The 18,173-nt window shown below is 38.7% G+C and overlaps 2 protein-coding genes across 3 annotated transcripts in view; one reads left to right on the top strand and one right to left on the bottom strand.

The window, feature by feature from the left end:
* Positions 1–839: 839 nt before the first annotated feature.
* Positions 840–13,181, top strand: cfap36 (cilia and flagella associated protein 36). 2 transcript variants are annotated; one of them, XM_015382960.1, is made up of 10 exons: positions 840–1,192; positions 1,413–1,477; positions 1,589–1,690; positions 7,269–7,383; positions 7,462–7,549; positions 8,099–8,265; positions 9,706–9,878; positions 10,205–10,369; positions 10,649–10,741; positions 11,780–13,181. In XM_015382960.1, exons 1-10 carry the CDS (start codon positions 1,087–1,089, stop codon positions 11,861–11,863), a joined length of 1,158 nt encoding a protein of 385 aa, XP_015238446.1. In that variant the 5' UTR covers positions 840–1,086; the 3' UTR covers positions 11,864–13,181. The 2 variants fall into 2 exon arrangements, with proteins under 2 accessions (XP_015238446.1, XP_015238447.1); XM_015382961.1 differs by lacking the exon at positions 10,649–10,741 and having other exon boundaries at positions 842–1,192.
* A 203-nt stretch (positions 13,182–13,384) lies between these two features.
* LOC107089892 (serine/threonine-protein phosphatase 4 regulatory subunit 3-B-like) overlaps positions 13,385–18,173 on the bottom strand; it is a 10,519-nt gene continuing 5,730 nt past the window's right edge. Inside the window, exons 8-14 of the mRNA XM_015382923.1 lie at positions 16,628–16,669; positions 16,368–16,526; positions 16,079–16,248; positions 15,858–15,997; positions 15,413–15,558; positions 15,198–15,322; positions 13,385–15,100 (exon numbers count right to left, since the gene is read on the bottom strand). Coding sequence (XP_015238409.1) covers positions 14,990–15,100; positions 15,198–15,322; positions 15,413–15,558; positions 15,858–15,997; positions 16,079–16,248; positions 16,368–16,526; positions 16,628–16,669 — 893 coding nt within the window. The 3' untranslated portion in view covers positions 13,385–14,989. The remainder of the gene's footprint in view (positions 15,101–15,197; positions 15,323–15,412; positions 15,559–15,857; positions 15,998–16,078; positions 16,249–16,367; positions 16,527–16,627; positions 16,670–18,173) is intronic.

Raw genomic sequence — 18,173 nt, 5'->3', positions numbered from 1 at the left:
ATAAATTAGGTTGTAAGATTATATTCCGATGGTCGTAAGCAGAAGAAATAAAATTGTGCATCTAGATATCCTGAGCTATCTCTATAGTTATGCTGCTATAGGCTTAGACTTTTGGAGGACATAGGGACCCCCATTTCATCATTCTGCTTCATTCTCTCTCTGTTCTCCTATTCAATTGAGCTATATTTCCACTTTGTTGCTTACCCGACGTCCGATGAAGTTTTACGTTTTCTTTAGCTGTTTTTCTCCATTTTATCTTTTTTATTTTGTTGTTAAGTTAATGCTACATAACTGGGCTTAGTCAATCAACAAGTCACTGACCAATGCTGGGGGTTGGAATTGCATTGCGGCTTTTCTAATTGCGGTTCAAGCTGCGCTCTCCATGGTGCTGAATGCCTAATCGCGTGTATTTTTCCCACAAATTAAATTGTAATTGTAGGAGCTTTTTCTTCATTTTCAGTTTTCGACCAGTCAATCAAACAGTCAGTCAAAGAACAGGTGTAGGAATCGGGGCGAGAGCAATAGAAGAATACTGTTATGCCTATAATTTGTTTGTCTGAACGGAGAATTAAAGCAAGCAAAGAACTGGATTTTTCATTTTAAACTTTTTGGACTGCGTAAGCTCCACGGTGCTTCAGGTGGCTATTTGAGTTTGATTCACCTATTGCTTTGATTACCTTTAAGTCTTAATTTTATTTTGTTTTTTATTTTAGTTTTGAAATAGTCACTACAATAATGTTCGCGTTAATATTCTAAGACAGCTGTTAAACAGCGCCATCTGCAGCCGTAAAATGTAACAGAATGTGGTGGACCACGTCCAACGGCAGCGGAGTGACGTAGTGGTTGCTAGAGCAACTGAGTTGGCGTCACCACTCTCTACTTTCAATTCCATGACTTCGCGTTTCTTCTCGTGGTCTCAAGAAAATTGCACGCCCAGAGAGAAATGACATGTTTATGAGGAAGAGTTCCGCTTAGGTTTTTGTTTTCTGTTTTTGTGTATGTTGGAGCGGTCGCCGCAAAGCTGGACCTGAGAGGAGGAGGGCGACATAGCTGTGTCCGCTCGGTTGTTCCCCAGCTTCGGCCAACATGGCCGAGGATGACAGCGAGTGGATTATAGAGAGCATCGTTGGCTACCTGGGAAGTCCTGAATGGGTTATCCCTGTCACGGACTTTATGGAAAACAAATGCACAGGTAAAATCCGTCCCTTACCTCAGCCTGAACCATATGTTGCTTTGTGAAGCAGCGGCTAAGCTAACGCTAACTTATGATTTTAGTTGCGTAGCCAGTTTTTTATGCTTTCTGCGTGCGTGCATACTTTCATTTAATGATAATTTTGCAGTGGTCCTTGCAGCTCCACAATACTCCTGCTATTTTATTGATTTATTTGTGTTTCTTTTCTTTTTTTTTTTAGTTTTTGACGATGAAGATGAAAATAAGCTTTCATACACAGATATCCATCAGCAGTATAAGAAACTGGTGAGTAAATGTAAAGTTTCTCCACTTCTTACCCCAATGCATTAACATATTAATCATTGCTTAGAATTGCTGACTCGTGTTACGTGGTGAAAGCTGATTTCCTTTCCGTAGGTGGAGAAGCTGCTGGAAAATTATATGCAGGAGGTTGGCATCAACGAGCAGCAGTTCCTGGATGCATGCACCTCTCCCTTTGCCAAGTCCAAATCTTTGCAGGTATTTTGAGCCTCCTCTGCACACCACTGTCAGCCTGCCAGCTGACTTTAATGCAGAGACTGAGTGCAAGGTCAATGCTGGGATTTGCTTATGTAATCTTCTCCTTCCAGAAAAGTTAGTGCTCCCAGTAAACAGAGGCGTAGCCAGAACATTTTTATAAGGGTGGCCAGGCAATAACTAATGTATACTGAGGAGTGGCCAAAAGTGGATAGGCACCAGAACCTCGGGGTCAGTCTACACTGTTCCAACAGGAACGAGCACAACATCCACATTTCTAAATAAAGACAAACTATAGTTTCCTTCAGTCTTTGCCTAGAAATAGATGCATGTATTTAAACATCCGTCTAGATAAAAGCTATATTGGATCAAATTCTTTGAGGTTTGAGTTCTGGAGCAAACATCTTTTCCATCGTCATTACTTATCTACTTTTATCAACATCATTCTACATTAAATTGATATTTACAAGTACTAATATATACATAAATTGATGATTTAATAGGTTTTTATTAAAATAGTTATTTACCGTATCTATGATTTCGTTGAAGACCCTAGTAGACTTGCAGAGACACATAATTTTCACTTTACGGCATATAACACATAATCTAGTTCTGAAAGAGCATGACTTCTGTACTAATAATCTCTAATGTTGGTATATTGATGTGCATAATTAACCACAGTGTTTTTTTTTTGTCAAGTAATTGTTAATATATATATAAAATTAAAATGTTTTGAATATTCCACTTGATAGAAAAAGATGGTAGGGGTGACCAAATTGCAACAAAAGTAAACATTAGCATCACACAAAGATAAAAACTTATCACACTGCATACAGTTGAAACTATAACAGTGTGACACAACTTTTTCTTAAATTAAATCAGGCGTATCCTTCATTATTTTAGGTGGGTCATGATTAACAAGTTAATTTTATTTTCTCAATGTTGGATTAAACTGAGAAAATTTTTATCAATCTTTCTTTGAATTCAAAAGTTGCACTCAGTCCTTAGAACCTCAGTGCTGGTATTGTTGGACTTTGGTGCAGCTTCTGTGTGTCAGTAGGGAACTTTAAATCAGAGACCAGAAGAAAATCACATGTGAGGCTCCATTTTACACAGCTTTACATCACAGTTTCATCAGGTGACTATAAACCCATCAGAGCACAATTCAGTAGATGGACGATTCAAAGTGCTTTACATGAATTAGATAATAAAATTGAATAAAATAAAAGCAGAAGAAAAATAAAAAGATTAGAAAAGCAAATAAAACAATTGGACTACAAAAAACCAGAATAAAAGCCAGTAAAGAAAACATGATAAAAGCAGGTAGAGAAGAAAATTAAACGGTTGCATCACAATCTTAAACTAATAATACCTCAGTTAACAGTTTAAAGGCAGCTCTAAACAAATGGATTTTTAACTTTGACTTAAAAGAACTCAGGCTTTCAGCACTTTTAGTCTTCTGGGAGTTTTCTTCCGATAAATGGAGCATAGGAACTAAATGCTGCTTCTCCATGTTTGGTTCTAGTTCTGGGTGTACAGAGTCAGCTGGAACTAGAAGACAGCAGTAGCTGGTGTCTTCAGATGTTGTTTAATATTTCCTCTGGACTTTCCTTCCTTGTGATCCTGTCTTTTTTCAACTTTATTTAGAGAGCACTTTAAAAAAAGCTACCGTAACAGTTGAAAACAGTGCTGAACACGGCTAAAATAAAAACTAAATAAAAGAATAAAATACAACATAAAGGTATAAAATAAGGTAATAATAAGAATTTGTTTAAGCTAAATAAACAAGGTCAGAACAACTAAATCCTGCCAGTTAAAAGCCAGCGAATAAAAGTAAGTCTTAAGCTGGGTTTTAAAACTTGGCATTGAAGGAGGCTCCCTAATGTGCATTTGGAAGCTGAGGAGCTGCGATGGAGAAGGCTCTGGCCTGCAGGAGCTGCTGTTCTGCTGACCTGAGTGACTGAGGAGGCAAGTAGGGATGAAGAGGCTCAGAGAGATAAGATGGGGCAAGGTCATTTAAATACATAGAAAGAAAGATAAGTATTTTTAAATCGATTCTAAAATGGACAGGCAGCCAGCGGAGGCCATGGCAGGAGGGAGTTGATCATATTTTGGTGTCCCAGCGTTTTGCACCAGACTGGCACACACCAACTTAGAGTCCGTTACAGTAATCCAGTCAAAAAGCATGGATAACTGTTTCAAAGGGATGCGTTGAAAGAAAAGGTTTTAGCTTTGCCATTTGTCTTAACTGATAAAAGCAAGATCTGACAAGGGCTCCAATTTGCTTTCCCAATTTAAAACCACTATCCATCTTAAAACCCAAATTCATGATGAAATATGGAAAATATGGTATCATGTGTCCTTGGAACCTGCACCCGGGCATAGTGCTACCCCTAAGTACCAGGGTTAGTGGACCAGATTTTCACTGGCACTGAAAATTAACTGTGGCTAACCGTGCCAGATCAGCAGTGATTAGGTTTGGGATTTGTTTGCAGTCCCCAGGGGTTTAAACTCATTAATTATCTCAAAGGTAAACAGTTGCTTACTGCAAATACTGTGTTGATTGTCTTAAACACAGATTAATGTGGGGAAAGAAGATGGTGTTTATTTATGTCTTATTGCATTTGTGGTTAAGATGATAGTTCTTTATGCTTGGCTCAGTTCCCAGGCAGATAAAGCTTTCTCAGCAATGTACTGATGACTCTATCTGGGGCATAGTGGTGTCAATGTATTCAGTTTATGATTGAGGGCATAAAATGTAACTGATAAATGTTCAATGTAATTATGCTGCAGAAGCATAATATGTGCCGTAGCTCAAACTATTTTAGGTTGATGTGGAGAGTTTGTAAGCAGCTATTTTCATATCCCCACAGATTTTTGATTGGGTTTAGATTGACTGGGCTTTTAAAACACGTGGATAAATATCAATTAGTGGTGAGAATCTTCACCAGCATACTGTATTAGCCTCGAACTCAATGCTTTTCCTGACATTTTGAATTGAAGAAGCTTCCTGGATTGGAAGCAAAACATCTACAAAAGTGGAAACAAAGTCCAATGGATTGTTTTTAACTTTCTTTTTTTTTTGAATGATTATGACCTGGATGACTGAGAATTTTCACCAGCATTCCTTAGTGCATTCATTATTTCAGCAGCATTCATCACTTTAAGTGCTGCTGTTGGTGACAAAAGGTGGATCTTGGAGCTTCTAAGAGGCTGTTTTGAGCTGTATCAGCTTTCTTATTGATAAATCTCCTGACCAGCTTTGATTCCATTACCATAGAAAGTTCCTCCACAGCCTGATGCCTCCACAACTATGTCTTACTGTGGGAGATCCTTTGTTAAGGGTGCAGAGTTAGTTTCTTCCCCTATATTTTTCATGTTATCCATAGGTCTGTCATCTGACCACACAACCTTCTTTGGTGTCTCCCTACTTTTCCGGCTAGATTGTTTGAGCTAAAAACTAATGTTGTCCTTTCAATAGAATTTTCATCCAGGTCTGTAGATCTATAACATAGATGGACAATATTCACTAGGGGTGTGAAGAAAAAAATCTTTTCTGTCAAATATATGATCTTTCATCACAGGATTTTTGTATGGATTTAACATACCGTACTTATATTGAGATATTTAATTTAACTGTATTGTTATTGCTTTACAATAGGACCGAATTGAATTTTAATAAAAAAAAAAAAATATATATATATATATATATATTTATAGAAAAGTTTCTATTTCATTGTCTTACCTTTATATAACCCTTTAACCTCCAGCTGCTACGTGGCAGTGCAGCAACCAAGAGCCTTTTATTCAGCTTTTCTCCACCAGCTGCAGTAGAGCAACAGCAAGATCTCTTATGTTTTCCAAAGCTACATTATTATAAGAATCGTAATATATTGTCTTTGTTAATATATCATGATACGTATCGTATTCACATAATTTCACACCCCTACTTTTTACAGGTTAAATGACTTCTGAATAATAATAAGAAGCTGCTGTTGGTTTGTTATTGTACAGGGTACAATATTCATATATGATTTCATTTAGCAGCGTCTCTTTTATCAGAGTCAACTTTGGTTCCACTTAAAAAGGGAGCCGGGTTTTTTTCTTTCTTTAGGGGTACCAAAGGAGCCCAAAGACAGTTTCACACTTCAAAAGTTTAATTTTTAAAATCATTTAATTTAATATTTTTCTCTTCAGCATTATGTGCTACTATGTTACGGTAATTTTATCGAGATCAGACAAAGAAAGCAGGGAGCTAAATTGTGAGAAAGAAATGGTGCAAGTGCATTGCACTAAATAACATTAAGGACTTTGCCAAACTGTTGCCCAGGTGAAGGATCGACTCCTAATAGAACAGGAAGCACGTGTATAGGATTAGCTGTAAGTATAGCAGTGTTTGAAAACATTGCCTGGTTTATTAGGGCATTGTTTGATTAAAGTAGTGCAGGTACTGTATGTACAAAAGTGGTTGTTTGGCCCACAACCATAATTCAAAAGTCACATAAATTTGCTTTGCCAACTTAGTCTAAAAGAAATGTCTATTAAAAATGTGCAATTTGTATTTTTTACTGATGCAAGACTTAAAAAAAAAAGAAAGAGCTAAATGGAAATATTCTGTCAGGGCAAACTCAAGTGCCACACAAAATATTTGTATTTTTATCAGCCTTGTTTGTTTGGTTTTGATAATTTTAATTATGAATAATGATTAAATTAATATTCCTAAAAAACCAGACTCTATTTACAACACTGAACAATATCCTGTTGTAGTTGGGGAAAATACACCTAGAAAAATTCAGACCATTATAGTTATAGTCAACCTGAGTACATTCTATGCTTATTCTGATTTTTTTTTTTTTAACCAGGCAAACCTGTAAGATCTCTTCTTGTATTTAATGTCTAAAATGACTTGCAGATCATTTTTTGCTTGGAGTAATTTTTCATTTACTTATTAGGTGTTCACAATATTGTTTAAACAACCGTGCAACTTTTAGCCACTAGGGGCGCTAGACCTGTAACTCACAGGCCACTTGCTGCACTGCACTTTGCCTCCCTCCTTCCATGTTCTGGAATCTGATAGCAGACAATAACTTTTAGCTTTGTTCGCTGTTGTATTTAAGGGAAGTTCAGCCATAAGCCAGAAAGTTAGATAGAGGATTTCTGGAGAAGAGCCACCTGCATGGAACATTGATGTACATCAAGTGTCGGATGTTGACTTGAAAAGTCATCTTATGTATCCCAAATACTTAGGTCTAAACATTTGCACTGTTGCTATAAGAAGGTAAAATTGAACAATAAACAGTTTATTATGTTGGATAACATGACAAAAAGTAAGGATACCCCCTTTTTATCCACATGTATTTCTTGTCCATAAATCACAGCAAGTTAAACTCATTCACAACCAGGTCATATCAGAATCAATGTTTTATAAATAGGTATGTCATTATCAGGATTACTTGAACCTGTATTGAGCTGGTCCATAGCCTAATCTTTTTTTTATTCTGCCTTTTACACCAGTTACCATGGTTGTCATCATCATTCCCACATTCTTGTTATTTAATAAGTTTGTATTTCTGTTTCTAAGGCCGTGTTCCAGCCAGTTCTGGCTACAGATGACTTTCAGATGTTTCGCTCACTGATGGTTCAGAAGAACACAGAGCTGCAGCTTCAAGCCCTTCGAGTCATAAAAGAACAAAACGGTAGGTGGAAGTACGGAAGGTTTATCCAAGCTCTCTGTCTCTGTGTGGTAATGCTGCAAATCAAATCTCCGTGTAAAGGGGCCCTCCCAGAGTGTCTGACCGATGGGGTTGATGTGATGACAGAGTTGCAGCAGCAGGAGATGAAAATCCTGGAGGATGTTCTAAAGTAGGTTTACTTTCTTTTATTTATGCTCCTTGAATTTCTTCACTGTATATTTGTTGTTTTTTTGTGAATAAGTGAGCAGGCATCTTACAGCTGCTATACCCCCAGCTCTCTAATGGGATTTCACCAGTGACAGCCAGGCCAAATAAAACACAGGGAATCCAATAGGAATGCAACTAAGCTCATTAGCTCTCAGCTAATTGCAGTTAGCAGGACTGAAATTTAGAGCACTGAGAATATTGTCTTTTTCTGATTGGCTACCTTCATCCACCCTGCACTGATGCAGTAAATCATGCAATAAGGGATTCATTATTATTGGTCTTAGGCAATATTCAAATTTCCTGGTTGGTTTTGAGGTTTCCAGTTGCTGTGAACCATAATAATCATCATTAATAAGTAAAACAATTAAGATATATATTACTACCATTCTTGGCATTTGACGAGAAATAATTCATGTTCCTTACAACAGATATGAAGAACCATTTGTTTCGTGTCTGAATGACATTTCATAGATACTAACCTGTTTGCTACTGACCTGTGTCACCTGCTTAGAAAGTCAAAGGAAGAGTATGATGAGGAGATGTCCAGAAGGCTGCTAATAGAGAAACAAATGGGTTCCACTTCCAGCAGCTCCTCAGACAAGCCAAATAAAGGAGATGAGGCTCGGAGCGCAGCGTTAACTTCAAGCAAACAGAGCAATACTTCCAAACCCACATTAGGTGAGTGATGAGAAGCAAAGACCAGTGAAACTACTCTGACAAAAGTGAAGTTATTGTACAAAAACAAGCTAATTGTTATCACCAAGCAGATTGATTGCTGTTTTCATAGAAATTGTATTTCTGTATGAAGAATAATTTTCTTGTATGTCTATTTAAGTAATATAAGACTAACAAATCCAACACTCATGGCATGCATGCTGCTTTCTCTTGGTAAATTATTCATTATTCTAAAGGGGGTGCATGTAAAATAACATGGAGTCTAATCTGTGTGGTCATGCATTTTTTTAAAACAAACCAGTCAAACAGGCAGTTTGTTAGACAAAGGCAGCTGATTGTATAGTGAAATGGGACATTCAACGGATCATTTAATGGTTTGAAGTACCGGTAATTTTTTTTAACTGAATTCAAACATAGATTTGAAGCTAACACAAGAAAGTAAAGCAGTCAACTCATTTAGCTACACTGAGGTCAACAGCTACATTTTAGGAAATCTAAAATGTCTGCATCTCCGTCTCACAACCTGGATGTTGGAAGTAGGGTTTAACCAGCGGTGAAAGTTCATAGAAATTCTTGCTGGTACTATATAAAAAATATCCAGCCAGCCAGGAATCCAGACCTCAATTTAATAGATAATTAAACCAAAACATTATAATATTCAAAGGAAACAGAGAAAACGTTTTTTATGACAATACAGGAAGACATTTACATTTTACTTGAATAAATAGGCCTAGAATCAGGAACTATGAGAAATTGTCCAAAACGATCTATTCACACTTTCATCTGGAGCTTAAGCAAAAAATAAACAGTAAGCAATAAATATTTTTTGTGATATAATTTAGGGATTAATTTGGTAGAAATTGATGTTTTGCATCACCTCTTGTGATCTGGAAGTAATAAAAGCCTTAAAGCTTGACAGAAGCACTTTTTTGCGTTTGGCAGATGGTGTTTATCAGCCACATATAGTTTATTAAGTAGCGAGGGCAGAGTTGGCTGTGAAATGAGCCGCTGAGCGAATTGACGTTAGAGGCAAGCGCAGATGTGTGGGAAATTTAACTCTTGCACATTCGTCTCATCGAGTTTGTATCTGTGCCCTTGTTGGCACAAAATAGTAGCCAGCAGCTCTTCCTGGAGCTGAGTACCACCCTAAATGTTTTACTGGTATGAAGTACCGGACCGCTCTGGCTTATTCTCACCCTGGTTTTAACAGTAGGCAATGAAGTTAGCTGAAAAAGCCTGTCTTTACTGCTGGGCTTCCTCAGAAACAGAAATAAAGAGGAATTGTAGAATGTAGTCCAGTCATCCTGCACTGGGATATCTGTTCACAGGTACCAGAACATCAAAGTCAAATTCCCCAAAAGAGAACATATTAATATTGTTATATTTCAGAAGATATAAAAAAAAATAACATAAAAGCCATTGGTTGTTTTTTCATGTGTGCAGGTAGCAGCGTTCAACCCAATCTTCTTCCAGCTGTTAGAGCTCCAACTAAATCTAGTGAGTCCTCTGATGCGAACAGGCATCAAGCAGAGGAGCAGAGCAGCAGCACGGAGGCTGCAGCAGAGGCCTACCTGGAGGAGGCACACCGGGAAGCTGGATTCTCTAAGCCATACACTGTGAGTCTAAACGTTTGTAAGGCTTTAACCGCCTTCATCCCATCTGTTTACTCTGATGATAGCATAGATCAAAAGTTTCTAGAACCATTTCAGGTTGGTAGAGCTGAGAAAGGAAATTCAACAGATTTTCATTCAAACATGGAATCCCACGACGATGATGCCTGTCTTACTGATAGATGGATTTCTGCAGGATATAGAGATATTTTATCCAAACATTTTGAGGAAGTATTAAAATGTGACATTCTGCTTTGGTTAATATTCTCTATATCCATTTCATTAAAGGGTTGCATTCATTTCCTGGGTTTTTTGTGTTTACTTGTTTGCAGGAGCTGTCACCGTCACAGCAGGAGCAGCTCCAGCAAAGGGCAGCGTATTTGCGTCAGCAGAGAGACAAGCTTCATGCCCTGAAAAGAGAAAAGCAGAAAAGTAGACAGGCAGCTGAACCAGAGGAGCCATCACACACTCCTCCACTAGAACCCGCCACCAATTTGGTAAGTGGAGCCTGTTTCTGTCATTCTTTCTCCCCCAAAAAGAATTTCATCTTTAGTAGATTTCCTCCCTAATTTGTAATCTCTTTCATCCATAGTCCAGTGGCTCTGAATTGGAGCCTGATAAATTTAGGATCCTCCACATAATTTATACATTTTTTTAAATTTCCCATTTCATCGATTTTAAATGGCTTCGCTCTGGATTTCCTCATGTACCCCAGATGTTTTTTTTGTTCATTGTTCTTCTTCTTGTGTCTGATGTTATCCGGTCTGGCCTCTCAGGAGGGAGTGGGACAGCCCCAGATGAATGGGGACAGCTCCCCTCTTCCTGCTTCCATTTCTCCAACCCAACACGCTCCCAACTCTACCAAACAGGTGATCCATCAGCACCCTGATGTGCACACTTGCAGTGCCATGCAAAACGTTTTCACACCTCCAAACTTTCTTTTGCTAGACATTATTGTCACAAACAAAAATTTGATAATTAAGGAGTGTATTTGTACTCAGCCACATGTGATACACCTGGTCATTAACGAATGGGGGGCATTAGGAAAACAGCAAACAGGTCAGGGAGGAAGCTGTAGAGATTTAAAGTGAAGCTTCAAGATGGTTTTATAGAACAATATCCATTGCCATGGAAGGGTATAGATCCAAGCATATTTATTTGTGAGAGCGGCCTAGTCAAAGTCCAGACCTGAATCCAACAGAGCATTAGAGCAAAGAGTTACATTGCAAAGTAGCTAAAAACTAAAATACGTAGACTTGCAGCTGTAGTTGCATCAGAGAGATGCTTTGGTTTGAGCTGAATACATATGTTAAGTTTTTCAAGTTTGGATTCACAAAATTGAAAAATAATGTTTTCTTTTCATATCAGTTACAGTCACAGCCATTCAAAGTGGCCCTTCCCAGTCAAACGGCAGCTGAATGGCAGCCCACTATAGCCACTGGCAAGACCCCTCCTTCTCCTGGGATGCATATTTTTTAACTCTGACTCCACCCTTTTAATGAATTAGAGGGTCTGACCAGGAGAAGGTGCGTCTCTTTAGATCCTAATGCCCACAAATCATGACAGAAAGAATATTTTAGTACAAAGATTGATGTTAAAAAAGGAATCTCAGGGGACCCACCAAGGAGAGGGGGGACATTTTGAATGGCTCATACTGTAAAGTTGGAATCTACAATAATGTGAGAAAGTTCAATAGGTGTGGATACTTTTGGGAGCTGTACTCTGTGTTTTTCTAGTGTTGGTTGTTTTTTGTGTGTGTGTTTTGCCTTTTGTCCCACACATAACTCTCTTAGACACATAGAGGTTATACCAGGTCATTTATTAACATTTATTAACATTAACGCTGATAACATTTCAGCTTTTTCAGCTGTTGCTTAGCATGGTTAACCTGTGATCGCTTCACACAGGAGATATCTGCAGAGGAGAAGAAGAAACTCCAGAAGAGAAAGCACCTGGCCGACAAACTGAAGGAGGAAGTAGTCAAGAAATAACTCCAACTCTGTACGCAATAAGTTATCCTGTCTCTTCTCAGATCTGAACACTTCATGCTTTGTACTCACTTGTAATTCACTGTATATAAAACCTTTTTTGTTTTTATTTTCATAAGACCGAAAGGTAGCTAAATCGACTCTATTTTTTCATGCCGTCCAAAGTGGTGCGTTTTATTTTGGGTTGTGGGTAAACAGCCCTAAACTTCAGGTTGACTGAAGAAATTTGAAGATATCAAGCCAACTAAATTAAGAGTGTAGCTGTATCCTGCTCAATGATTGGTCAAAAATCACTCCCTAGTTCTGGATGTAGTGCATTCATTTTCTCACCATGTTGGAATCCAGTTCCCATTTGAGGATGCTTATGTTTATTTATCCTAAAATGTCATAATGCATTCAAATCTGTGTTCATGGTTTGTAAAGTAGCTTGTAAATATCTCCAGGACTACAGCAAGCAACTCATGATCAGTTTTTCTTCCTATGGAAATACTGACCTTTCTTGAATATCCATCCATGTTATTTTTTTCTACTTGTGATTATGTTGGATACAGACTTTTAGATTAGGTTATTACATTTTAAGTGTTTCGGCTCAAAAATAATCTGTTTACAATCAGAGGAAGCAAATTAATACATCACCATTGGGATGTTAGTAAAAATGGGTGGTGTTGCTCCATATAGTGATAAATCACAGCTACATCTTCCTAATTCAGACCATTATGGTACTTATTTCAGGAACTCAACTCAAAAAGTGAATCTCATCCAGGTTCAGTAAGTGATATAAAGATAATTTTTTTCTTTTGATAGCTTAGGAAATCCAAATGATCATGTATTGTTCTTGAAGAAACATGGCAGTGCTGCAGGGTATCTGCACCCAGTCAAATTAGCATCCAGTCATCATGAATGAAGTCTAATTTTCATCTTTTAAACTAAAATGTTTATGATGCACCCAAAAAATGCTCTTAAATCCCTTTTGCAGCAGTAATAGAAGTTATGGAATATTCATAAGCACTGAAAACTAAACCTGTGATAACAGCTTTGTTTATGCTGGTGCTAGGTTTTGCATGTTCTGCTTTTCAAAAGTTTCCATTGGCAAGGATCTTCTGTTCACACGGTTGATCTTTATCTTAGTAGAGTTCAAGGGATTAACACTAATCACATATTCCTAAAGGGGCCAACTAGGGGGACGTGTTGCTTTACATAATGCAGTATTCGTCCACAAAGCAACCAGCAGTTTTCCCTATAAGCATTTATGTTTCTGTGTATGCATGTTTATGTAATGCTGTTTTAATAAATCACATTTTGTAGAAACACAAACTCCAGGCTTTAAAATGACCGTGCAGGTCAGACTGTGGCTTGTTAATCTGTTGTAAGCTTGTAGAAAGGTGTCACCTGTTAAATCACAAATTAGCATCTATTTACATCCAGATACGCAGATCATACCAACAACCAAAAAAGAATGAAACCATCAAATTTCAAAAGTTCGATGTCAGGATCACATTTAATTTCAAAACTTATCAAATAAATTCATACAAATGTTAAGAATGGACAGTGGTACTAAATGCACTTGGTACAAGTTGAGAGCAGAAATGGTCACTGCTGGGTGATGCTGACAGAAAGGAGCAAAGCTGCTCAGCTCCAGACAAGCACATTGGCATCTTAGACGTTCCAGCCACACTGCCTTTATCCTCGTACTCATGTTTTCAATCCCTTCATCTGACTCTGTGCGTTTTGACTGAGTAAAACAAAGTAAATTTAAAATCTACACCGCCTCAACCATAAGGGCCAAATCATGTCGCAATCAGATGAAAAGAAGCTCATCCATTCATACTTACATTGCATCAAATTTTTCCTTCAACTTATTTCACTGCAGTTTTAAAATAAAGCAAATATGGAGCAAATGTGCTCAGGAATATCAGCTGGTATGGATATGAAAGACTTTCAGCTCCAATGAAGTGGGGAATTCTGCACCTGTGATCTGTGTGAACGGCGAGTTACTCAGCCTTATGGAAGGTGGAGCTTAGGTCAAATGAAACCAGAGCAGAATGTTTGGCTCTGGATTACAGAAAGGCCACCAAACCCAAACTGAAGAAAATCCTAACATCCTCCAAATGGTGTCTTCAAAAGTGACATTGCTGCAGTATTAATATTGATTTTTTTCTTTTTTTAAACCTGACATTTAACCTTTTCAGAAGTTTACACTGACTCAAACAGAAGGGTGAACAGTGATCCCCACCTTTTTCTGTTATGACAAAATAAAAAGAAAAAAGGCAGGTGGGCATCTCCCTCTTTTTAAAACCACATTGTGGAAATATGGGTAGAAAGAGAAACATATATACAGTATTTGAACAGACTTGTGAAATGCAGGACTCCTGGCTAACACAGCCCCGCAAAACATTGTGTTTGTGTTCTGATGCCATGGCTTTTAACGTTTGAGTCCTGCTCTACTGGAGCTCAGCAGCATCACAGCTGAGTGTTCATCCACATTTCGCTTCGTCACCTCCCCCCCTTCATTTAACATTTCTATGCTGCCCTGAATCTGAAACAATCTGCTCCAGCCAGCCGAGCTCTCAGGGCTAGTCCTGCTAGCCTGGACGGCCAGCTGAACAGTTGGTGCTGGCTGGCTGGGTTTAAGTTTTCTGCCGTCTCTTCGGTTTGGTTCGGTGATGGATGTCAAAGACTGTTGTTGTGCTGAAGCTTCCTGGCTTTTGCAGCGACAGAAATACAGAGGAAAAAAAAGGAGGATAGGACTAAACCAAGGCTTGTTTGACAGCTGAACGCTGAAGGAAAAGTGGAGGAAAACAAGTGAAAAGCAAGGATGGTTCCTTTAGAGAAGAGAGATTTGGATTTCCTGACTGGATTGTTTTTAATAAAAAAAAAAAAAAAATTTAACTCAGTCTACAGAAACAGACTGCAATCTGTCTTTCCAGAGAAGCTCTCCGCCTCCTTCCAGAGAGGGAGCAAGGAGCAGAGTTCAGGACTGAGAAAGGCGGGTGGCTCATCTCATTTGGTGCAACACCTCAGAAGGACCAAAGGGCGGCACCGGCAGGCTGAGAAAGCCGGGGGAGAAGGAAGTGGGAGGGACGTGACGTCCGCCCACCATGGCCAAACCAGAGAGGACTATTATTAGCCTTAAGAGCTCAGACGGGGTCGCTTTCTTGGAGACTCCTCCACCTCCTCCTCTTCTTCTTCTTCCTCTTCATCCTCATCATCAGGGTAGTCCACCAAACCGACAAGAGCAGTCTAAATGAAAAAGAGAGGGGGAAAAAAACTTACACAGTTATTTTAAATGGTTTTCATGGTTTAATGGTTTAAATCCACACTTATGGACATGGGTTACCTTAGCAACAGGAGTGGCAGGAAGAGCAACTGTTTTGACAGAGGAAGATGAACTGTTCGAAGTGACGGCTGGTGAGGCAGGTGGTACCGCGGCAGACTTGGCGTTGTTGGCTCCGTTGGCGGCTCCTGCGGTAACAGACGGCAGCCATGTTTAGATTCAGGAGTTGAATCAAAGGTTTCCAGGAAGCTGAATACATTCACAGCGGCGCAGCTTACCCTTTTTGGCTTCCATGAACTTCTCATAGCTGTCAGAGAAGTCTTCGTCCATCCTCCTCTCCACAGTCTCTCCCTCGTCATCTTCGTCGTCATCGTTGAACCACAACTCCTCATCCTCGTCCAACGACCGTGCGTCTCTGCGATATCTGATAAGAACAAATTTGAAACATGATGTAAAAAGCACCATTTTGCTTATACAGAACTTTAAACTGATCCGAATCACTTCACTATGATGATCCTCATTCCAGCTGTTAGTAAGTCATCTATTTCATCCCCCTTAACACTTTAAAATAGGATCTATAGTTTTGCTGCCAGGTCCTTTCAGAAGTGTTCTTTATAAAAGAAAAAAAAAGCCTATAGAAATGTGGATTTTTAGAACCTTCCAGCTCCCAAACCATCCCTCTCAGGAAACCATCCAGGAAAATATTCCCGTTACTTCACTCACCTGTTGAGTTTTTGACTCTGCCTGTCTTTTTCCTGCTCGTATCGACCTTTCAGGCCCTTAAACGTCTGAACATACTCGATGGATTCAAGTGCTTTGTAGAAATTATCCACAATGTGAGCTATGAGAGATTTGATGTCCTCCTGGGAAGAAAAAGAACAATTAACTTTTCAGAAAGGCTAACGGTTTTTTTTAACCGAGGTTTGGATTTCACATTGACGCACCACTTTGATGAACTCAAAGAGTTCGATGATGGCCGAGTTGAGGAGGTTGTATCGGGTGCCGTTGTCCAGCAGGGCATTTATGACGGGCTCAAACAGGTTCCCTTTGATGATGTAGCGGTTGTAATACTCGTCTTTTAGTCCAATGATTCTGCGCATGAAACGCAACGCGCCTTTGGCCAAAGAAAAAGTCAGTTTTAATGCAGTGTTAGATGCAAATGAAATAGAAGTCAACCATTGCTGTACGATTTTGGGGAAGGACGACTTAATAGGTTTGTAGATTGGGACTTACAAAGAGCAAGGAAGGTATGTTTGGAATTCATGAGCACCAGAACTCTCCTGAGCAGGTCTTTGTTCATAATATAGGTCTTGATATGGTAGGTATGGTGCTCCACACAGAACGTGAGAAGCTCCAGGATCAGTGCGAGCAGCTGAGCTGTTTGAAAGTTGTCTACACACACACACACACACACACACAAAAAATGCCTCTGATCAAAACAATTCAAACATTAAATAAGTCAAGTTAGATTAATAAAATCCATCAGAACCCACCTGGACAAACTGGATTCATCTTTGCAGATCCTTCTGGATGATCTGAAAGGCCACAGCAGTGAGTATCAAACATCTTACAGTCAGAAATACGGTGCTTCTATGTGTCTAGTTTACCTTTCGAGTTCTTGTCATGCGCAGTATTGGCCAGAAGAGGAGCGGTCAGGACGTGCATGCAGTACTTGTAAAAGAAACCCAGGAATTCTGTCTTCTCGGTTTTCTGGAAGAAATTAGGTTGAAGTGCATCAGTTTAAATCTGTACACAGTTTAGTCATTCAGTGCCCCAGTATGGTTAGTTTTGTCTCATTATTAAAAAATCCAATAGACTATAGAGATTTTATATCGTCATAATAAACCAAATGCAAAGCATAACTGAAAAGGAGAAGAAATGAATAGTTTGAGGTTTAGAAGAACTTTAAAACTGTAGCTTTGCACACATTCTCTAATGGATTTATGTTTGAGCTTTGACTAGGCCATTCTAACATATTTTTGAACCTTAATGCATTTATTGTAGCTCTGATTTCAGTTTGTCCTGTAATAAGACAAACCTTCACGTCGGCATCTTTTAGTGTCTCTAGATTCTTTTTCTCCTTAGCCACATTTACATTTACGATTTATGTTCTGTGAAGCACCAATCAATCGAAAACCTTCATGTATTTAGGCAATCAGACAGATCTGTATACATTAGATGCCTGCCCGCTTCGGGTGGATAGCAAACACCCATTATGAAGCTTTAGTGAGCAGAGAGCTAGAAAAGTGGATGTAAAGTAAATGATGAAGCACTCATGGTTGGAAAAAACCTGTCTTTTGGAGAACCTGAAACAACAAGTCCTAGCACAATCAAAGTTTTAAGCAGCGCTTATACCAGAAGTCAAGCAGACTCTATGCACACTGTAGTTTTTACCTTTATAGTTTAGGGCACCAATTTCCCAAATTTCTAATTATATATTCCCACATTTCCCAAACTTTCTGCAGTGGGTTTAAATGGAGAAAAGGATGATCTAGCTCTAGTCTAGTGCCGTTTCTTCCCCACCAGTTATCCAATATGAAGCTATGCATCCAACAGCTGCACCACACTAAGGGCCTGATGGCCAGGAATACAGTGTACTGAGAAGACTTCATCCGTCTAGTTTAAAAAATAAATGAATAAAAGTAACCCACATCACATCTCATCCAAAGTCATTATTCCACAGATGTGTCAAACATGTCCTAGGAAAGTTTTGGGGCTTTTTTTTTGTTGCTATGAATGCAGAGCGGAAAGACATCAATATGTAAACTAAGATTGGATCTGTAAGGTATTAAGAGCACTTCACAGGAAAGATTCATTTTATACAATCTGGAATGAGGCTGCTCTTAAAATGTTGAAAAAGTGAAGCACAGTGAAAGCTTTTCAGGTGCACTGTAAATATTTATTCATATATTGCAAGAAATTATCAGGTAAGGCACTGTTATTGTGTTATTGCAGGTTTTCCTCATTCCATGCAGTCCTAGTTGAGTCGCATTAATATTAATTGTTACAGGCATAAGGCAATGTGATAAAATGTGAAAA

This window comes from Cyprinodon variegatus, unplaced genomic scaffold (assembly GCF_000732505.1).
Source record: "Cyprinodon variegatus isolate N-32 unplaced genomic scaffold, C_variegatus-1.0 Scaffold270, whole genome shotgun sequence".
In the NCBI taxonomy this organism is placed as follows: domain Eukaryota; kingdom Metazoa; phylum Chordata; class Actinopteri; order Cyprinodontiformes; family Cyprinodontidae; genus Cyprinodon; species Cyprinodon variegatus.
Note: the sequence above shows the minus strand (reverse complement) of the source record. Positions and strands in the feature narration are given on the sequence as shown.